The sequence below is a fragment of the Molossus molossus genome, unplaced genomic scaffold, assembly GCF_014108415.1.
Source record: "Molossus molossus isolate mMolMol1 unplaced genomic scaffold, mMolMol1.p scaffold_m16_p_23, whole genome shotgun sequence".
Lineage (NCBI taxonomy): Eukaryota > Metazoa > Chordata > Mammalia > Chiroptera > Molossidae > Molossus > Molossus molossus.
Genome location: NW_023425359.1, coordinates 5,400,799 through 5,420,662, shown reverse-complemented (window position 1 = coordinate 5,420,662; position 19,864 = coordinate 5,400,799). Strand labels below are relative to the sequence as shown.

At 54.3% G+C, this 19,864-nt stretch overlaps 1 protein-coding gene across 1 annotated transcript in view; it reads right to left on the bottom strand.

Moving 5' to 3' along the window:
- Nucleotides 1–19,864, bottom strand: part of PCNX2 (pecanex 2) — a 229,066-nt gene that overhangs the window by 17,463 nt on the left and 191,739 nt on the right. The window contains exons 26-28 of the mRNA XM_036277465.1: nt 15,084–15,337; nt 8,593–8,826; nt 6,905–7,017 (exon numbers count right to left, since the gene is read on the bottom strand). Of these exons, the coding sequence (XP_036133358.1) occupies nt 6,905–7,017; nt 8,593–8,826; nt 15,084–15,337 (601 nt within the window). The remainder of the gene's footprint in view (nt 1–6,904; nt 7,018–8,592; nt 8,827–15,083; nt 15,338–19,864) is intronic.

The following is a 19,864-nucleotide window of genomic DNA, read 5'->3' as shown; positions in this document are numbered from 1 at the left end:
AGCCCAGCTCAGGCCACAGGGAGCGTTGGGAGCCATGGCGCAGATGTCGGTGGGCACCTTTGGTGACTGCAGCACAACCCAGCCCAGGGTGCGTCAACAGAGAAAGCTTAAGGAGCTGAGGAAATGGTGGTTGCCATGGAAATGTCCCCCTGGATCAGGCAACCAGAAGACTCTACAGAGAACTGGATTCGTGGCAGCACAGGGTGGCGATCAGGAGCAGACGCCAGGGCCCGGGCACGGCCCTGCCATGTGAAACGTGGCACAAGTCCCCTTTCTGTGCTCTGTTTTCCCCAGCTATAGAAGATGGCCAATCATAGTACCTACCTCGCCCCCTCGCGCCCGGAGAGAGGCGGAATGCGTCCACTCGCACCGAGAACAGCACTGAGCCCAGGGCAGTGACCCTGAGCCGGTAGGCCCAGGCAGTGTAGGCTTCGGATGGGAACTAACAATGTTTATGTTGCAGACTCTCATATAACCGTTGGAAAGCAATCATGTGGCTAACGGGTTTCAGAGATACTGTTTAAAATGAATCACGAAATAAATTCCATGTGTGAGTAAAAAGGCAGGACTTGATGAAGGACTTTCAAGGGAACACATGTGCCCTCACAGTGTTTTACCACCCAGTTCTCTGGCTCCGAGCTCCCTGTCGGCAGGATCACCGCCACTTCTAGAGCGCGCTTCCTCCAGCCTGGGGACAGCGTCCGGGCTCCCGAGGGGTCAGCCACCCTGCAGCGTGTTCACGGTCAGCTATAGATTTCCAGGCCCACTGCCAGAGATTCTATTGGCAGTTTGGAAGGAGGCCCAGGTCCATATATATATTTTTCTTTATCGAGTTTAGAGAGAGAAGAAGGGAGAAAGAGAGCGATAGAAACATCAATGAGAGAGAACGTCAATTAGGCACCTCCTGCATGCCCTCCACTGGGGATCAAGCCCACAACCTGGGCATGTGCCCTGACTGGGAATCGAATCGGCGACCTTTTGGTACATGGATCAGTGATCAACCAGTGAGCCACACCAGCCGGGCCCAGGTCTATATTTTGATCAAGGCACCTGAGTCTAGAGTTTGGGACTCGCATGAGGATGTCTCCTGAGGATGTGCAGACACGTCGGGGCAGCGAAGGCGCCGGGGTCACGGAGGGAACCCCACTCCAGGCCAGGGGAGCAGGGGCTTCTCCACAGCGGTACAACTTAAGTCCCAGCAATTCCACCTCTTTTTCTAGGTTACACATTGTTTTGTACACTTAAAACTTAACTATTTTCTTCTGCTCCACCATTGTGATTTCAACTTGGTTACCCGACTTTAGTCTCCTGGGTCATGACCTCACATCCTGTCTACTTTGTCTATTTCCCTTGGAGATTCTGATTCCTGGTTTCTACCCGAGTCTCAAGTGGACCTCAGTGTAGGATGAGCCAGCACGATGTCCGGCCCAGGTCGGGGCCTCGCCCAGGAGAAGATTGGGAAGAGAAGCGGTTATGACCTGGATTTCTGACGAGCACTCTCGTCCCTGCCCACAGAGGACGAGAGGGGCGGGGAAATGCAGATGTGACCTGAGACCCGGCAGTGACCTCCAGCCAGAGTCCCAGGCAGGGCTCAGCCTCACGCACGGCTGGCTGGCTGGCTGGCGCAGCACATCCACAGCCGGCTGGTCTGATCATTTTCCAAGATCACCTTTACTTTGACGTCTGCTGTCCCTTCTGGAAGACTCTTCTGCGCCAAGAGTCAGCGAAGTTTCTTCCTCAGGCAGACACGCCGCCGCTGCAGAGGGAGCCCTGTGTGTCAGTACGTTCTCTTCCACGGGAGACAGAGTTCCAACGGAGAAGTGCCCCAAACTCCAGATGTGAAAAAGCGATCAGTTTGTCACATCCACAGCGACGCTCAGCCGCATGGCACGGCGGCGGTGTGTTTCACGATGCACGTCCTGTATCCCTCTGTTCAGCTGGCTCGTCCTCCCTAGTCTTACAGGCACACGGTTTCCTTTCTCAAGAACCGTCGTCAGAGCTACGTCACTGTCATAAGTCAGAGTAGGTCCCTGTAAATCCACCGCCTGTACAGACCTGTGACTGACGCCAGGCTGCAGCCTGGGGGCAGTGTTCACAGTCGTCTGCTGCTCTTCACCATTAAATCCGGGAGAACTCCCAGGTCTCAAAATACACCTGAGGGCACACTTCCGATTTCTAAATCACACCAGGATAGAGTATGTACACACGCACACGCACACGCTTGTGAACCACTCCTGCTTTCAACACAGATATAACTGTACTAATTAACACATTAGCAAACTGAATCCATCGTTACATAAAAAACAATATATAACAACCAAGTCGAGCTTTCAGAATTGTAGGGATGTTTCAGTAGGAGAAAATGTATTAACGCAACCCATTACATCCACAGATTTAAGGAGAAGGTCATCTGAATGGGTGCCCCCAGGTTCTAAAAGAATCCATCATCCTTTCCTGATAAAAGCTAGAAAGAGAAGGAAACTCCCTCTCTTAATAAAAATGGTTTAATGGGAACCTAAAAACCTCAGTTTTGATGCTAAAGTATTACATTTGCTCCGGTGAATGTCTGGAGTAAGGCAAGAACGGTGTGAGGGGCAGAATGCCCCTCCAGAGCTGTCCACGCCCTAGTCCCCGGGACTGGACCATGTTCCCTGCAGGGCAAAAGGGATCTGCAGCTGTGATCAAAGTGAGACTTTTCAGATGGGAAGACTGCCCTTGAGCATCTGGAGTGGGTCCAATGTGGGCACAGGGGTCCTCATAAATGGAAGAGGGAAGCGGAAGCGGGGGAGGGAGAGTTCGAGGCAGAGGTTTGGAGAAGCCCCCTGCTGGCTGCGAAGACACAGGAAGGGGCCGCGGAATGGAGCACTGGGGCCTGGGGAACAGGGGGCGGAGTCTCCCCTTGGAACAGGGGGCGGAGCCTGGGCAGGAGCACAGTGCTGCAGGCACCTGAGCTGAAACTAGTGAGAGCCATTTGGACTGTGGCCCCAGCACCGTAAGATGACAAGCTGGATTGCTGTAGCCACTAGGTGACGTAACAGCAGCAGGAAACACCTGCCACCCTGCACTGGAGGCCACGGCCAGTGTGGCAGGAAAAAGAACCCAGTACAACTACAGGAAAGAAAAAGCCAAGATTGTCATTGTTTGCAAACATGTCTTGCCATCAGAAAATCAGAGAATTACCTGAAATGTTTATGTTCATGGTAGAGTTCAGTAGAGGTGCCCAGAAGGAGATCAATATAAAAACATAGAAAATGTGACAGGAAAGGATCTATTCATTATCACAATAAAACTATAAATACCTAGAAATAAATCCATTAAGGAACCACAAATCTCAAAAAACTAAAATTTTACTTAAAGACATTTAAAACAATAATGACAAAGACACACCACATTATTAAATGCTACTCACTTTTTTTTTTTCAAATTAATCTGTAAATTCAATACAATCTCAATTCCAACAGAGAATTGGTAGGATGTGATTATAAATTTTACCTGAGGAGAAAATGAGCAAGAATAGCAGTCCTACCACAGAACTATAAAAAATAAGAAATAAGAAAAAAGTGAAGATAAACCGACTTGCCTTATCAGATATCAAGACAGTGTATCACTCTAGTAAACAAAACAGTATGGTTTTGTTTGAAGAACAGAGAAATTGATCACTTTCATGGAAGTGTAAATCCAGAAGCGCCCCATTATGTATGGGAATGTAACACATGGCCGTAGTGGTATTTCAAGTTAGTGATTTTAACAACTAACTAACTAACTAACTAACTAACTAACTAACTAACTAACTAACTAACTAAGAGCTATTTAGCAAACGATGATGGACTGCCAGCTATCCTTCGGGGAAACATTGGTCCCTAGCTCCCACCACGTATGAACATATATTCTGTGCATTTGTTTGGAGCCCGACTCCATGGTCTCACCGTGCTGCTGGGTCAAGAAGGCAAAGCCCAGGCCATCCCTCAGAGCTGTGTTTGCGGTGAGCATCCCTGAGGGATGAAGTGAGGTCACTCTGCTATAAAGCTCCTTGTAAAGGAAATGGGTGCTCTGTGTCACCTCCCCCCAGGCGTGGGGCCCAGGGGGACCCCACAAATATGCTGCTGCCCAGCTGTGAGCAACACAGTCCTTTGCCTCTGACCCAGGTGTCTCATGTCCTCTGCAGGAATCCATGACACAGTAACAAAGTAGCTAATTAGCTAATCAGTGCAATAAAACCAAATCCCATGACCCCACAGGATTCAAAAATGAAATGGAAAGAAACAAAGCTAAAGAAGTATCAGAGGAAAAGACGGACTGGTATTTTATACCCTGGAGCTGAAAAACAGTCTCGAGAAAGCACAAAATCAAGAAACAGTAAAATAAAAAAGTAAAACGAATGTCACAGATACAAGAGACAAGTGCACCTTGACGGAGAATATTTTAATGCATATTAATATCATAATATGAGAATAGATCCTAAGAATCAGTGAGTATTTAACAAAAGTGGGTAAAGCATGTAAGTGGGCGGCAATTCACAGAAGAAAATGTAAGTGGCCAGCAAACTTGCAGAAAGATCCTTACCCTGACCAGCAATAAGGAAACACAGACGCAAGTGAAGTGGAGATAAAGTTCCCCGGAGACCAGAGCAGGTACACACAGCCCTCCTGGAGGGCATTTTTGGAGAGCATGAACCGTCTCTATTCAACTTATGTTTAGAAACTTTTTGAGCTCCGGAACCATCTTTAGCAAGTGAACCCATTTATTGAACTCTAGCACATGAAGTGCAGGCTCCAGCCTCCCCCCACCCCGTGGCCCTCTGCCCCCCACGCCGGACCCGAGGAAGTCAGCCTCCTCCGCTCCAAAGCCCTGGCCTGGGGCAGCGTGTGGAACCAGTCCCCTGTTGCACGTCAGCGAGTGGAATGGAAACATGCGGCAGGGCGCACGGTGGTGGGGGCCTCTCGGGAGGTGGGGGGGACCTCCCCCAGAACACCGAGAGCATTGCTCCCAGATTGATCTCATCGCTGCGTTTGGAACAAGCACAGCTGCCATGCAGTATTAGCAACTGTTTGAAACAAAGGAAATCCCATCAAAACAAGGCTTTACAAAGCAGCTGGGAAGCATGGTGCTTAATCAGGGAAAAATAAATAAAGCCGACCAAGCAAGAACCACCTGGATCAGGGGTCACTGAACAAGTCACAGAGAACAAGACTGGAGAGGTCTCTGGAAGAGCTGAGACAGGGCTGAAAGAGTGAAATCTTTGAAGTGTTCTGTTTGCAATTTGTACAGAAAATTTGAAATTTACAAAGACCTTCAAATTGATCAAAATAAAGATCACCTGCCCGGATGCCGTGACTCTCGGAAGACGCGTTGTGTGGTTTTGAGTCCCAAACCCTGTGAGGTCCTTCTCAGGCAGCGTTGCTAATGCTCAGTTATTCCACAAGGAGCCACACCATCTGGGTGTACAATCCCCAGGAGTGAGCCTTCTGCTGGACTTTCAAACAGGCATCAAATTTAGTCCCAGATGACCTCAAAGAGACCTGCTTGGGTCTAGCAGGAGGCTGAGCCAGGTAGGAGGGCAGGGAGAGGCTGGACGTCAGTCAGCTCCTCCCAAAGTGGATCCTACAACAGGTGCTACTTCACCTAACCACCTCGGTCCTTAGCTTTCCTCTGACTCCGGGCTTCTACCTCCGGAAGCGACGAGAACATCAGCCCCACCACCCTTATCCATTCACAACACACAACTAGAAGCTGTGCCAAAAGGGCCACTAGCAGTGTCACCGTCGCCCCTGCGGGATGGGGGCCGGGAAACACGGCCAACACTCTCCTTGGACTTGATGTAGCGGCTGGGGCTTGTGAGGACTGTTAGATAAGTACATGAGTGGGCTCTGCCCTGAGGAAGCTTGGGATCTAACTTAGTGACAAAACTCACTGGAGTCGAATATGCAAAGGACATGAAGGGTTGCCTGTGGCATCACACAGAGGTGCGGACAGAGTCCAGGGAGAGGAGAAGCCAGGAGGGGGGCTAAGGGGAGCCCTCTGTCTGTCAGCCTCTTGTTCTGCATGATGCTTGACCTTGGCCACACACCGAGTCGCCTGGGGAGCTATAAAATCCTGGTGCGTGGTCCACCCACGGAAGTTCCGGTGTGACTGGTCTGGACTGGGTTGGACCTGGGCCTCAGATGTACGAGCTCCTCGGGAGACTTTAACGGGACTAACAGGAGCTTCTAACGGACGGGAGAGTTCAGAACATCTGGTCCCCAGAGCCAGATACCGGAGGAGCAGTCTATGAAACGGCCACCGGTTCGGGCGGTGGAGGTGACTGATGGACTCCCAAGAGCGGGCTCACTGGGTGCAGAGCAGGAGGCGCCGGGCAGGAGGCGCAGGGGCGGTGAGCCATGTCCCGGGTGAGCGAAAGGTCAAGAGCTCTTTGGGAATCAGCCATCAGCCCTGAGTGACAGAGCGCAGGGTGGGGGGTCAGGAGAAAGCTCCACTTGGTTTTTGTCCTTTAAAAAGAGAGACTTTGGCTGTTTCCACAGAGAGAGAAGAGCCAGGAGAAAGCGTTTGAAGGGGAAGGGGCCTCCGTTAATGAGACCGCGAGACGGCGGAGCAGGGTCAGGACTGGAGCACGGGGGTGACGACCAGCCGAAGGAGCGACGACGTTTACCCAGCGCGCTTCGCAGGGCGTTCGCGGGCACCGGCCAGTGCGCCCCCCGAGTGCCCAGAATCGGGGTTTGGGCCGTTCCACATTCATGCCATTTGCAGCCTAACGCTCGAAGAGAGCACACTGATCAGCAGGTCTTGTTGCAGGCCCCACGCGCTTCATCGCGAAGGACTGGAGGAAGGGTGGGCGGCCCACGCGCGAAGGAAAAGGGCTGAGAAAACCCGTCCATATTAAAGTGCCGGAGCCGCGCCGCCCCCGTACCTGAGGGCCATGCTGTGCGCGGCCGTTCCCAGCGCTCTCCTCCCGAGGATGCACAGGGCGAAGGACAGGGTCACTAGCGGAGAGTCCTCGTCACTGTCCAGGGTCTTCGGAGGCTGCAAGAGCGGAGACGTCCACTCAGCCACCACAGGGCCCCGCGCAGGGCTGGGGGGCACTTCCGGCCGGCGTGGCTCCCTGTCCTCGCCGCGGTGACCGGCCTGGATCTCTGCTCCCGAAGTACTTCCCCTGCGCTGGACGTGCCACAGGAGTGTGGGCAGGGAGCCACTTCAGGGAGGAAAGGGCAGCATGCGGCTTGCTGAGCCGATTGCCTGGGGTTTTGCAGATCGCACTTCTTGTCGTGAAGATGGACAGAGATTATAGTGACCAGATGCTGCCCTTCCCTGTCCTGTGCCAACCTTCACCCTGTCCACGCCCCCTCACCCCGTCCGCGCCCCCCTCACCCCGTCCGCACCTCTCTTACCCTGCCCAGTGCCCCCCTCACCCTGTCCGCGCCCCCCTCACCCCGTCCACGCCCCCCTCACCCCGTCCGCGCCCCCCTCACCCCGTCTGCGCCCCCCTCACCCCGTCCGTGCCCCCCTCACACTCTCTGGCAGGGGAGAGGCATGTCTGGCATGAAGAGGCGTATAGGACTCATGTGCAAATGAGGCTTTCTGATCTCCCCCTAACGAGAGCCCACTGAACTGACCACAATTAACAACTAAAGTAAGGGAGTCATCCAGAGTCAGCTTAAAAACGTGGCAGGGGACGGGCAGAAGAAATAAAGTCAAAATATCTTTAGCAGGAAAAACAATGACTTCATGAACCCACGGAGGAAAGCGCCATTGTGGGAACAGTTAAGGGTACTGATAGAACCCTGGTGCATCTCCGCCCGACCAGACCGAGGGGGGCGCGGATGTCAGCACGCAGTGTCCTTGCTGCACTGGTGGGCGCAGGCCTGCCACCTGCTCCTCCCACCACCTGTTTGTAACACTCATGAAAAGGTCAAGGACCTGGGCAGTGCCGTGACCCTCTACAGGTTGTAGGACAGCCTTCGCCAGCGGCCCTGGAGGTTGTTTTCAACTCGGATCTACTGTCTCCATCCACAACACCTGGATTCCGCTTTTCCCCGACAAGGAAAGTCAGCGGACTCGCTCCATTTGCCTCTCGCCCCTTTCTGCTGCTCCGTGCTCACCCCCCTCCACTTCTTTTCCTGACCTGTCATTGTCCTCGCTTTCATTTCTAAGGGGCTGCACCTGTCCCAAGTCCGCGTGTGAGCAGGGACGCACAAGAAGCAGGACTCAGGGGTCACTCGGACCAACTGATCGTGAATAGAACTTCACGTTCACAATTCAACATGTGCAGTAAACCCCGGGATTTCACACACATGTACTTTGTGCAGAAATCTCAAAAATTAACATCAAACGAAGATGTTTCCAGAGCTTTAAAGCTATGATAGAGGCTTAAAACACTCTGACCCTGAGACCAGACTACAGGGAAATAGACCTTCAGGGCTGCTTCATCAGAGTTACGGCATATGAATTCTTTCAACTGTTAACTTTCATCCAAATACCACTGTTTTTTCTCTCCTTTACTTTGTTATGGCCTACCAGAGAGTTGGAAAGAGATCGACTGTACAACGTTCCTGGTTTCATAAACGTACAGCCATGAGCTCCGCCGCCGCCCCTCCCTACCTCGTGTCTTTTCCGCGCGCAGTACCGGATCCACTCGAGGTAGACGTTACAGAAGCTGGCGCGGGTGATGCCCTGGAGACACGGCACGTAGTCGTCATCGATGTTGATGCTGAACATTGCAAGGTCTCGCTCGATATAATGCCACTTGGCAAAAGGCTGCAGGGACTTCAGGAGGGACTCGTTTTTGATCCAGGAGAGGAGTTTGGGGGATGTCACCATGTAGTATATGATGCTCTGCAGAGAGAAAGCAAGAGTATGAGCCCTTGCAGGCCCTCCAAAGCCAGAAAGACTTGTTATTTATTGCATCGCATAAAGCCCACTGCTATTGGAGACGTAGTTGACGTGAAACCACAGGCGTGGTGTACTTCCTGCCGGTTTAATGGACACCCCCTGGAGACACTCCAGAACGCTCTCTCTAAGGGTCGCTGTGGGGAGGAGGGAAGTGTGAAGAACAGAAGAGTAACAGAATGTACCAGAACAGACTCTCCCGGGGAGAACGAACGCCGGCCAGCCCTCCCCTGTCTGAGAGGCACAGGAGAGACCCTGGGTGGCTGCAGGCTTCTGGGGACGCCAGGCTGGGCTGATCCTGCCGAGAGACTGGCAGCCCCTCTTCCAGGCCGCGGGAGTGAGGAGCTAAAACAGCATCTCTGTGATGCGGGGGCTCTGAAGCGGAGCTGTAACACCCATGCCCAGGTGGCCCCTTCCGATAACCTGTTCCCCTCGGCAGACACTCCTGGGAGCCCGCTGGGGAGAAACCCTCAGGCTTATTCCAAGTCGCAGCTTGACTGAGGCCAGCTGGAGGATTCCCAAGGGGCTCCTCTTTCCCCGGCAGCCCGGCCTGGAGGAGCAGCCGCGGGACTCCTGCTGTGACGTGGGCCCAGCAACAGGTCGGACCGCGGTACCATGGCGGCCCCGACCTTCTTGCCTCTCATTTTCTCAGGACAGCGGGGCCGAGGCGGCCGGGAACCTTGCTCTGCCGCTTCTGGAAACCAGGAGCCACACGGAGGGGCAGCCTTCGGTGCCAAGAGGAGTGATGTGTGTCCCCGCAGTCAGACCCGTAACTGATGGCCTTCTCTGCCTAGAAACACAGCCCCTTCCCCGCGGGGCACAGTCCTGCACGTGCAGTGGACGTGAACGGGCTGTGGTGACCGAGACGTGACAGACTGGCAGCCCCAGATGCTGGGACGCGAAATCTGCTCGGGGTGTGTGGTTTCAGGCTAGTTCAGGAGTGCGCACAGGTGAGGCAGACACACGTGGTCTCTCGATTTGGGCGAAACAACCAACACCTGAGTCAGCCTCGCTCTGCCGTTAGGACGGAGGGCGGCCCGTGATCTCTGCAGGCTCCACCGTCCTCCCGACCCCCAGCGGGAAATGGGGGCGGGGGAAATGAAGGCCACGGACAGGAGGTAGGATTCAGAAGGTCACAGGTGCCAAGGACAGTAGGGCTGGTCTTAGGAAAGCCCTTGGATGGCAGGTGTCAGGAGGGAGGGGCCAACGGAAGGCGAAAGCAGGGACAGAGACAGAAGCACCAGGACGCTGGTCCCATGCTGCTTCCAGGCCTAAATGAGACCATGTGGATGAAGCACTCAGCACCTGGCCCGGGACATGCCAGAAACAGCAGCAGCACCGCATCTCTGATCCATGACTCGCTGCCCAACAGGCTGGGTCCCAGCCGGGTGAGGGCACGGGGCTCAGCTGTCTCTGTGGTGGTCACAGTGCACACCTATAGGCTGGGTCCCAGCTGGGTGAGGGCATGGGGCTCAGCTGTCTCTGCGGTGGTCACAGTGCACACCTATAGGCTGGGTCCCAGCTGGGTGAGGGCATGGGGCTCAGCTGTCTCTGCGGTGGTCACAGTGCACACCTACAGGCTGGGGTCCCAGCCGGGTGAGGGCACGGGGCTCAGCTGTCTCTGCGGTGGTCACAGTGCACACCTATAGGCTGGGGTCCCAGCCGGGTGAGGGCACGGGGCTCAGCTCTCTCTGTGGTGGTCACAGTGCACATCTCTATGGAAACAAAGCTCTGAATCTGGGGGCTTCCCCGTCTCCTCCCTGGCAGGGCCCTTCACAGCGTCTGCGAGGCTGCAGTGTAAGTCGTCAGCCCAGAATCACCAGCAAACGAGGCTCTGTGACTGTGGCCACAGCCTCGCTCTCCGCTGCCAGGGACAAAGGCAAAGCAGTGTGGTCTGGCCAGACAGCGGGCTCCAGCCAGCATCTGGTCCGGCTTCCCAGCAGGTCCTGATCACGTGTCCCGGACAGGACAGGAATAACAAACAATCGAAAGGAATGTTTACCTTTCCATTCATTCTAAGAAGGAATTAAAACAACCACTCAGCCAATGACATCAGAATAGTTAACAAGGACTTTGAAGTCCAGGGGTCAGAATTCCTTCCTCTAGGTCTGCGAAACCCGCAGTGTTGGCTCTGGAGCGTAGCCCCAGCTCCCTGCTGAGCTTTCCCGTGCGAGGGCTCGGGCCCTGGGCCCCCCCACCTGAGAAACAGAAGCACCCCAGCTGGTTTTGAGCCATACCCCATTTCCACTTCATCCAGGCAGAAATTCTGTCAGGGACACGTGCCAGTGACCAGAGTGAAGTCCTCCCGAAGCTGTCAGAAGGCGAGGACAGGAGACTTAGGTAAACTGATGAGCAAGGGCAGCGGAAATCAACTGCACAGCCCCTGATCCGTGTTGGAAGCAGGACCTCCTGAATCAATTCCCCCTATCTGGTTCCTCCGGCAGGACTCTCCGGGTTTCTCGTTCCGATTGTAGACCAGCCTGTCCTGCAGGACAGCTCGTTCAAGGCAGGGGGCTGGCAGGCCGAGGAACAGGGCCGTCTGGCTCACGTGCGAGGCGAGCGATAAGCCCATCTCCCTCCTGCAGGAGTCGGCATAACAGCGGCCGCGGGAAGCCCAGGCCTCCGCGGAAGGCGGTTCTGGACGGAGAAGGGGGTGTCAGCTCCAGCGAATGGAGCCGCGAAGGCAGGGCCCCAGGGAAACCTCCCGTCCAGGAAGAGATGATTTCAAATGTATTCGTGGAGGGTTGGGGAACTGACCCAGCTTATTAGGAGATTTAAAAAATCCTCTTGTGTTAAAGGAATTAGTCGCAGCTTTTCTTTTGGATTTGCCTAGCCAGTAAAAAGTAATAAAGATACAACCGAACTTGTGGAAGTTGGAGCGATTCAGAGCTACAAAGGCCGTTGTATTGACCCAGGAATCAAGACCTAAGAAAGTATTTATGACTTTCACCCTACACCGCTGTTTCTTCTTCTAACGGCCACTCCGCACTCCTGACATCTCCTCGAACCAGCTCCGCGAGCAGGAACGCGCACCCAGCCGGCCAGGTGGGGACAGCGCCCAGAGCCGGTCCAGGGCCGGTGCCGACGTGAGTGGCGCCCCGAGGCCCCTCTGCCCAGCCTCGGCCCCTCCTGAGTGCTGCTTCACAGTAAGAAGGTGTTGCTTCTATTGGGCACGAATCTGTCTGTAGTGGTCCCCAAGCCTAGTTGTGTATCAAATCATTTAGGAAACATTTAAAAATATAGGTGCTTGGGCACCTCGCCAGGCCCACAGAAAGAGTTTCCGGGTGGGACGACGGGGACACCTGCAGTCTCCTGGCTCACGGGGCGAGCCTGGTGCCTGGGTCGCTCCGGGCTCCTGAGAGGCTCCCCGCTGGGTAACGAACCGGCACCTGGCGCCCCTCCCGCCTCTGAGCCTCCGGGGTGGCTGCACCCCTTTCCTGGGAAACGGAGTGGAGGCCCACAGCTAATGACGGCCCGGCAAGCTCGGAGCCTCCTGTAGCCCCCGCCATCAGCACATTGTCCTGGAACTGCTCTTAGATTGAAAAGCGTCATTTCAGAGAACACAGAGGGGACGAGGAGGCTCGTCACCAGGCTGGGGGTGGGGTGTGCGTGTCCATTCCCAGCCCCAGGGAGGGAGGCATCCAAAAGCAGGTCCTGGCCTGGCCGGAGAGGGCACCCCATCCTCTGTCTCCCACTCACAGTGGGCGGCTGCCCCCATCCCGTGGCCGTGGAAAGGCCGTCATGGGGGGCTGCAGGTGCACAGAGAAGGGGCTCGGGATCTACCCCATTCCTACCGCGCTGCCCCCAGGAGGTCCCTCAGACCCCTGCCTGCCTCTGGTCTTGTCCATCAGGCTGTATGGCCCAGAGGCCAGATTCCACGCTACCCGGAAACTAGTTCATTTGTCCAACAGGTGCACTGGGCACCTCCACGAGCCAGTCGTCACGCGGATCTCTGGGGGCCCAAAGAGCCAGGATGTGTGTGGCCCTGTGCTGAGGACACGGCCAGAGGCGAAGGAGGAAAGGTTGCAGAGGGCGGGGGTGAATGTCAGCCTTGGGCCCCAGGGCGGATGGCGAGCGCAGGTGGGGAGAGAGCAGGTGGTGAGCGTGGGCACAGGGCGAGGAGCAGGAGCAGCCAGCGTGCCGGGGCAGGTGGGGGAGCAGCCAGCCTGCAGGTGCTCTGAAGGGGGAGGGGATGGGAAACAAGGTCAGCCGGTGGAGGGCCCTGGACGGCAGACAGAGGGCCCAGCCCTATTCTTGCGGCTACAAGGAGACTTCGGCGCTGGGGCTGGCCCCTCTGGCCCGCCTAGACCCCTCTGCTGGCCCCTCCGGCCCGCCTAGACCCCTCCGCTGGCCCCTCCGGCCCGTCTAGACCCCTCCGCTGGCCCCTCCGGCCCGCCCAGACCCCTCCGCTGGCCCCTCCGGCCCGCCCAGACCCCTCCGCTGGCCCCTCCGGCCCGCCCAGACCCCTCCGCTGGCCCCAGCTGCTTTCTCCAGAGTCAACTCCTGGCCACTGCGTCATGGGCCGGTCAGTCCCCGTGACCTGTCAGCCCCTGGATCCAGGCCTTCTGCCTGGCCCCCGCTTGTGGCTACCTATGAACTAAAGGGGGAATTCAAGGGACTCCTCTTTGTTTTGAGGGAAGTTAACATCTTTTTCTCCTTCCACAAACATACAGGTTCTAGCTGGGTTCATGGCTGCCCAGATGCCCTCAGAGCTGACATAGGACATCTGTCCCCAGTGGGGATGCAGGAGCTTCCTCAGGCCACTTCCAGGAAGCACTGGGGAGCAGCTGGTGTGGGCCTTCGGTCTCCCTTTCCTGTGCCCTCTTCTCCAGCCATTTAAGATGGGGGGAGGGGGGCACTTAGGGTGGGAGGGTCCGGGCCCGAGGCCTTCCTGGAGGAGAGCTGCCCAGCGGCCGGCACAGGTGCCATCGCTGCTCAGGACCCTCCGCCAGAGCCAGGGCGAGCTGGCCCCCTGCGGTGGCCCAGGCTGGACTTTTACTCTCTGAGGGGACAAGCCATGGAGCTGGAGGCAAGAGGTCACAACTCCCTGATTCACTTTCCAAAATCTTCCTCAATTCATGCAAAGTTGGGCAAAATAGCTACGGTTTTCTGTGAGATTTGGTTGCACCCCTCCAGCATGCTTGAAGGTGGTGGGAAGGAACCACAGAAGTCTGCAGTATTCTACCACGGAAGAGGGTGTCACAGACATTCCCGGTTGCAGTCACGTCGGGGTGTGACAAGAGCATTTAACTCTCTGACCTCACAGCAGTTCCATTTCCTGTCACCTTCAGCAGCGACACACTGGGTCCCCCCACGGCAGCGCCTCCAAATTTCAAAACATCCTCCTTTTAGTTGGTTAGCTCCTGAACCGCAGGCTCCCACGTTAGGTGTTCATTTTGTACTTCCTCGTTGCTACGGGACCACCCAGCTCAGCCTGGGCTGGCAGGGAGTTTGGGGTCTCGGATGAATGAGCATCCTCACTGTGAGTGGCATTAAAATGTGGACCCTCTGAGGACCGTCCAAAACTCCCACCACACAAAGCGCTCCCTCAGAACAGGGACTACCCCCAGGGACTGACCCCGCCGGCCCTTCCCCTTAGAAAACACTTTGGCCCAGATGTCATTCTGTGACCTTGGTTGAGGGTCACCCTTGTTCTCCAGGGGACTTATTCCAAACTGACACATTTCCTGTGTTGAACATACATTGGATGACATGGGTACCGAGTAAGAAGAAATTCGTGATTGGTTTCCCGTGAGTGAGGGGAAAAGGCTGTCGTAACTCACTGGAACAGGTCACGAAGCTATATTTTTGAGTCTAGTTTAGCTCACAGAGTAATCCTGGTAATTCTAAAGGGGAAATCTTCAGAGCATCTAAACAGGCGCCTGTAACAGGGAACATGGCTCGGTGACATTTCAGGATGTCGCAGTTCATCACCAGAACTGCCATGCCTCGTGCTACGTTAGAAGCGAGGGGACAGACCGAGGAGAGAAAACGGACTGCCCGTCGGAATAGGACTCTGGGCACGGACTCCGGCTGCACCGCAGCCCTCGGAGATTCTTCACAAAACCAGCAGTGCCAAACCCAGCTGGGCCTCACACTCAGGAGCCGAGCCTCAAAATCTAGCTCTTGGCAAAGCTTTTCAGGAAGCTCTTGAGCCAGCCCGGTGTTATTACTCAGACTGGTACCTGGGACCCCAGTGATACCTTGACGTAGTATCGGATGAGGACCCTGCGGAGGTCGAAGACCTGCAGCACGGTGGCCGCGTTGTTGTCTGTGATGCTGTAGCCCTCCAGGATGTACTGCGTCCGCGTGATCTCCCAGGTGAGCCAGCGGAGGTTGAAGGCCGCGTTGCAGGACAGCAGGTGGGGTAGGTGGCCCGGTTTGCAGCAGCAGCATCCTCTGTCGTCCTCATCGCCTTCCATGATGGCTTCCACCTCTCTCTGCTGGCAGTAGGTTCCTGGCAGAGTGCACACAAATACATACACACACACACACACGCACGCACGCACGCACATACACACACGATGTGAGTTATACAAGAAACCAGAGGACGACTTTTGTTTACAAGGGATTGACTTCCCTCTTACCTCTTTTGAGGGGAAGATGCTGAAGGGTCTAGGAATCAGGAGATTTGTTTAATTCTAAGTCACAATTCCATAATCACGAACTCTTTGATTCATTCCTACCATTCTGATTCTCGTCTCCTCCCCATTTTTCTGCTTCTTTTCATACCTACTCTTATTATATTTCAGATATCGTTGATGTCCTAGCTTTGACAGTCTGGACTCTGTCTTCCTTTAGAAAGACTTACGTTCTGTTAAGCAGTTAATTTATTTGCACATCAGCTTGTCAGCTTGATCCTTTTGAAACTTGTTCTTTTATTTTTCAGTTGTCGTTGACACACAATATTGTTTTAGTTTCAGCAGATGCACGACATGAACTGATCCCCCTGAGAAGTCTACCCGCCGGCACCAGACAGAGTTACTACGATGTTATCGGCCACATTCCCTGGGCTGTGCTTTTCGTCCCCATGACAACCTTTACAACTGGCAATGTGTACTTCTGAATCTCGCCCACGGCTCTGCCCAACATCCCAGTGCCCCTCCCATCTCCAATCTTTGTTTTTCATCTTTGGTGGGAATATCCGAGCAGGCTTTAGTCTAGGGCAGCGGTTCTCAACCTGTGGGTCACGACCCCTTTGGGGGTCAAACGACGCTTTCACAGGGGTTGCCTAAGACATAACAGTAGCAAAATTACAGTTATGAAGTAGCAACAAAAATAATTTTACAGTTGGGGGTCACCACAACATGAGGAACTGTATTAAAGGGTCGCGGCCTTAGGAAGGTGGAGAACCACTGGTCTAGGGTGATAATATCCCTTCTCTCAAAGGATGGTCTTTCTGGGGTCTGCACTGAGTTCCTGGGATGATCCACAGGAATTATTAGAATTTCTCCACCTCTCAGCCCTGCGCGGCCTCCCTCCTCCCTGCAGAGCTCACACCTCCCAGGCCTATACAAGAGCAGGCTAATATTCATCCAGTCACGGTGGGGGACTGTGTCCCTGTACGGACTTCTGCAGTTCCTGCTCCGAGAAATTCCCTCCTGTCTGGTCCGCTGACCCCAGAGCACCTGAGCTGCCCGCGCACCCGGAGCTCTGCTCCCTCCAGTGCAGCAGGACCACCCTGCTGTCTGGGCCCCTCCTGTACCGCAGGGGAGAGGTGCTCCCAGGGGAAGAGCCAGGGCAACCAGCAGCTCACTTCATTGTTTTCTTTTGCTCACCGATCAGAGCCTCGCACCCTCTGCTGTCCAGCCGATTCGTCTATTTCCTCAGTTTTGTAATTGCTTATGGCAGAAAGAACTACTGGTTATTCAGTCATGGCCAACAGAGGAAGTCTCTGAGTCCTTTGAGACTGGATTCAAACATGAAACCTGTCCCTATAGCCGTTTCCACAGGATCCCCTATTTCTGGGATCCCATATTATCATCCCAGGGCCTGGTACTTAGCAGGCGCTAACAAAGTGGTTGGAATGGCCGAATGAAGAAATGAAAGAACTCTTATGCAGATCACGGTATGCAAGGCAACAGACACCCTGCTGAGAAAACGCAGAGCAGATGCAACACACCTTTTACATCACGTGTGGTGGCAAAGAAAGGCAATGCTTATACTGAGCCTCTCTGCAGACCCCACGACTGAGAAGGTCGTAGGTCAGAGATGGAGAACTGCAGCCTTCAGATAATGAGGTACACACAGAACTGTTAGGCTAAGGGACACTGCCCAGGAAGGTTGAAGAAACGGACTGGTTAGGGGCGGTCCCAGCACAAGCCAGGAAGGACTGGGAAATTGGTTAGTTGGAAAGTGCCTGGTCCCTCCCAAGCCCAAGGTAATATACTCAAAGCTTGACTAAGGCAAGGTCGGCCGCTCTCTCGGCCCCCCTGACACATGCTCGCGTGCATTCTCTCTCCCAGCTGCCGTGCGGGCTGCAGGCCCTGCAGCGCCAGGACTCTCGGCGCAGGGTCCAGACCGAGCCTGCGCAGACTAATGCAGCGCAGGCCAGAGCACTGCCAGGAACACAGGGACACCAGCTGGATGGGGACAGGCCGAACCAGACTAAGCGTTGACACGGACTGAACCAATGCACAGAACTTCTGGACCCTGGACTTTCCTCCGGGCCTGATGAGGACGGGCTGGACTTCCACAGCAGGACGGAGCTGAGCCCAGGGCAATCCTCTGCTCGCTCCAGCTTCCGTAAATCTCACCCCCGTGCTCATCTTCCCATGCGTGGTCCCCAAAACGCTTTTCTCGTGACACCGAAGGACCCTGTTTCCACTGACAACATCATGATTCCATTTGTCTTCCACCAAGACCTCGCTGCTTTGGGTCTTAGCTGAAAGCACTCTTTCTTAAACATTTCAAGGGTCTCTTGGCTCATTCAGTAATATAAAACCTTTATTACCTCTGGGAAAGTTGTGTAGAAATACACAGGTGAACTGAGAGCCGTGAGTAATTCAGCTTGCATACTCTGGGGCACCCCGAATGAGCAATGACCACGGTGTGCTAACGGATCGGATCACTGGGGCCCCAGGGCTGCAGGCACCACTCCGGGGGTGGGAGCCGACTCACCCACCAAGTGGTTTGCTGCAACCTAGTAACGTAACTGAGGAAGAAACACTTCCAGTGAAACACTTGCAGTTAGAAATAAACTGCACAGGAAGACGCATAAAGGAGGACTTGCACCCCAATTAGACAGCAGAACTAGTTAGACGTTACATGGCATGCCTCAAAACCCGAGCTTTCTCCCAGTTCCCGCCCCCCCTTCCCCATGCAGTGCCAGCGTTTATCATGTTGAGCTGAATGTCAGGGCTTTTATGTTTTTTCCTCACATCAAAAAAACTGGAAAAAGTGTATGTGTGTGTGTTGTCCCTGTGCATCCATGTGCACACGGGAGGGTGCAGAGTTTGGACTGCTACCATCCCAGAGAAATAAATGAGCACCACACGCTGAGAACACGGGTGACGGAGGACAGGAGGAACGGGTGGCCATGAGCTCTGACAGGCTCGATGGAGACATCAGAACCACCAAAGGTTTCTCATAATCTCTCCACTCAGGTAGGTCTACATACCCCCTTAGGAACAAAAGATTCATCGTCTGAATCACACTATAAAAGAGCATGAAAAGAATGAAACCCAATTATTTCTGCATACGCACTGATCTTGCTGTTCAAATGCAGATCAAGGCCCATATGCTTCTCAGACAGGCTCACAGGACTTAGAGCACATTCCCTCCAAAGGGGACAGTTGAAGGTCAATGGCCCCCACACTCTGACCTTTCGCACCACTGGTGGAGATGGAGGATGAGTTGGCTGGCTGCATCTGTCTGGTGTCTTCATTGAAACTGACTCTTGCGATCTTTTGGGTTGCTGTGTTCCTGTGGTCTAAGTCAGTGGGACATAGCAGGCATTCACTAAATACGTTTAAAATTGATCTTTTTTTTTTTTTTTTTATCCTCACCCGAGGGTATTTTTCCATTTTTTGTACAGATAGAGTGGGAGGGAGAGAGAGGAAGGGAGAGAGAGAGAGAAACATCGACGTGAAGGGACACATCGAGTGGCTGCCACCCGCACGACCAACCAGGGCCGGGGACAAACTGCAACCGAAGTACGTGCCCTTAGCAGGAACCGAACCCGGGTCTATCCAGACCGCAGGCCGATGCTCTAACCGCTGAGCCAAACCGGCCAGGGCTAAAATTGATCTTGAGAGAATCTTGGAGTCTCTCAGTTCTGACAGAGCAGAAGCCTAATTAAAGCTGTGCATGTTTAGTGTTTGAGCTGAAAATGCATTTATCAGATCCCAGATGTCACTACCAGATCCCAGAAGTCACTATCAGATCCCAGAAGTCACTATCAGATCTCAGATGTCATTACCAGATCCCAGAAGGCACTATCAGATCCCAGAAGGCACTATCAGATCCCAGAAGTCACTATCAGATCTCAGATGTCACTATCAGCTCCCAGAAGTCATTATCAGATCCCAGAAGGCACTACCAGATCCCAGAAGGCACTACCAGATCCCAGCAGTCACTATCAGATCCCAGAAGTCACTATCAGATCTCAGATGTCACTATCAGATCCCAGAAGTCACTATCAGATCTCAGATGTCATTACCAGATCCCAGAAGGCACTATCAGATCCCAGCAGTCACTATCAGATCCCAGAAGTCACTATCAGATCTCAGATGTCACTATCAGCTCCCAGAAGTCATTATCAGATCCCAGAAGGCACTACCAGATCCCAGAAGGCACTACCAGATCCCAGCAGTCACTATCAGATCCCAGAAGTCACTATCAGATCTCAGATGTCACTATCAGATCCCAGAAGTCACTATCAGATCCCGGATGTCACTACCAGATCCCAGAAGTCTTGCCACACAGGATATGTATCAATTTCCTGAGTGCGCCCCAAGTCGGGGGAGCCATTGTTGCTGCGGCC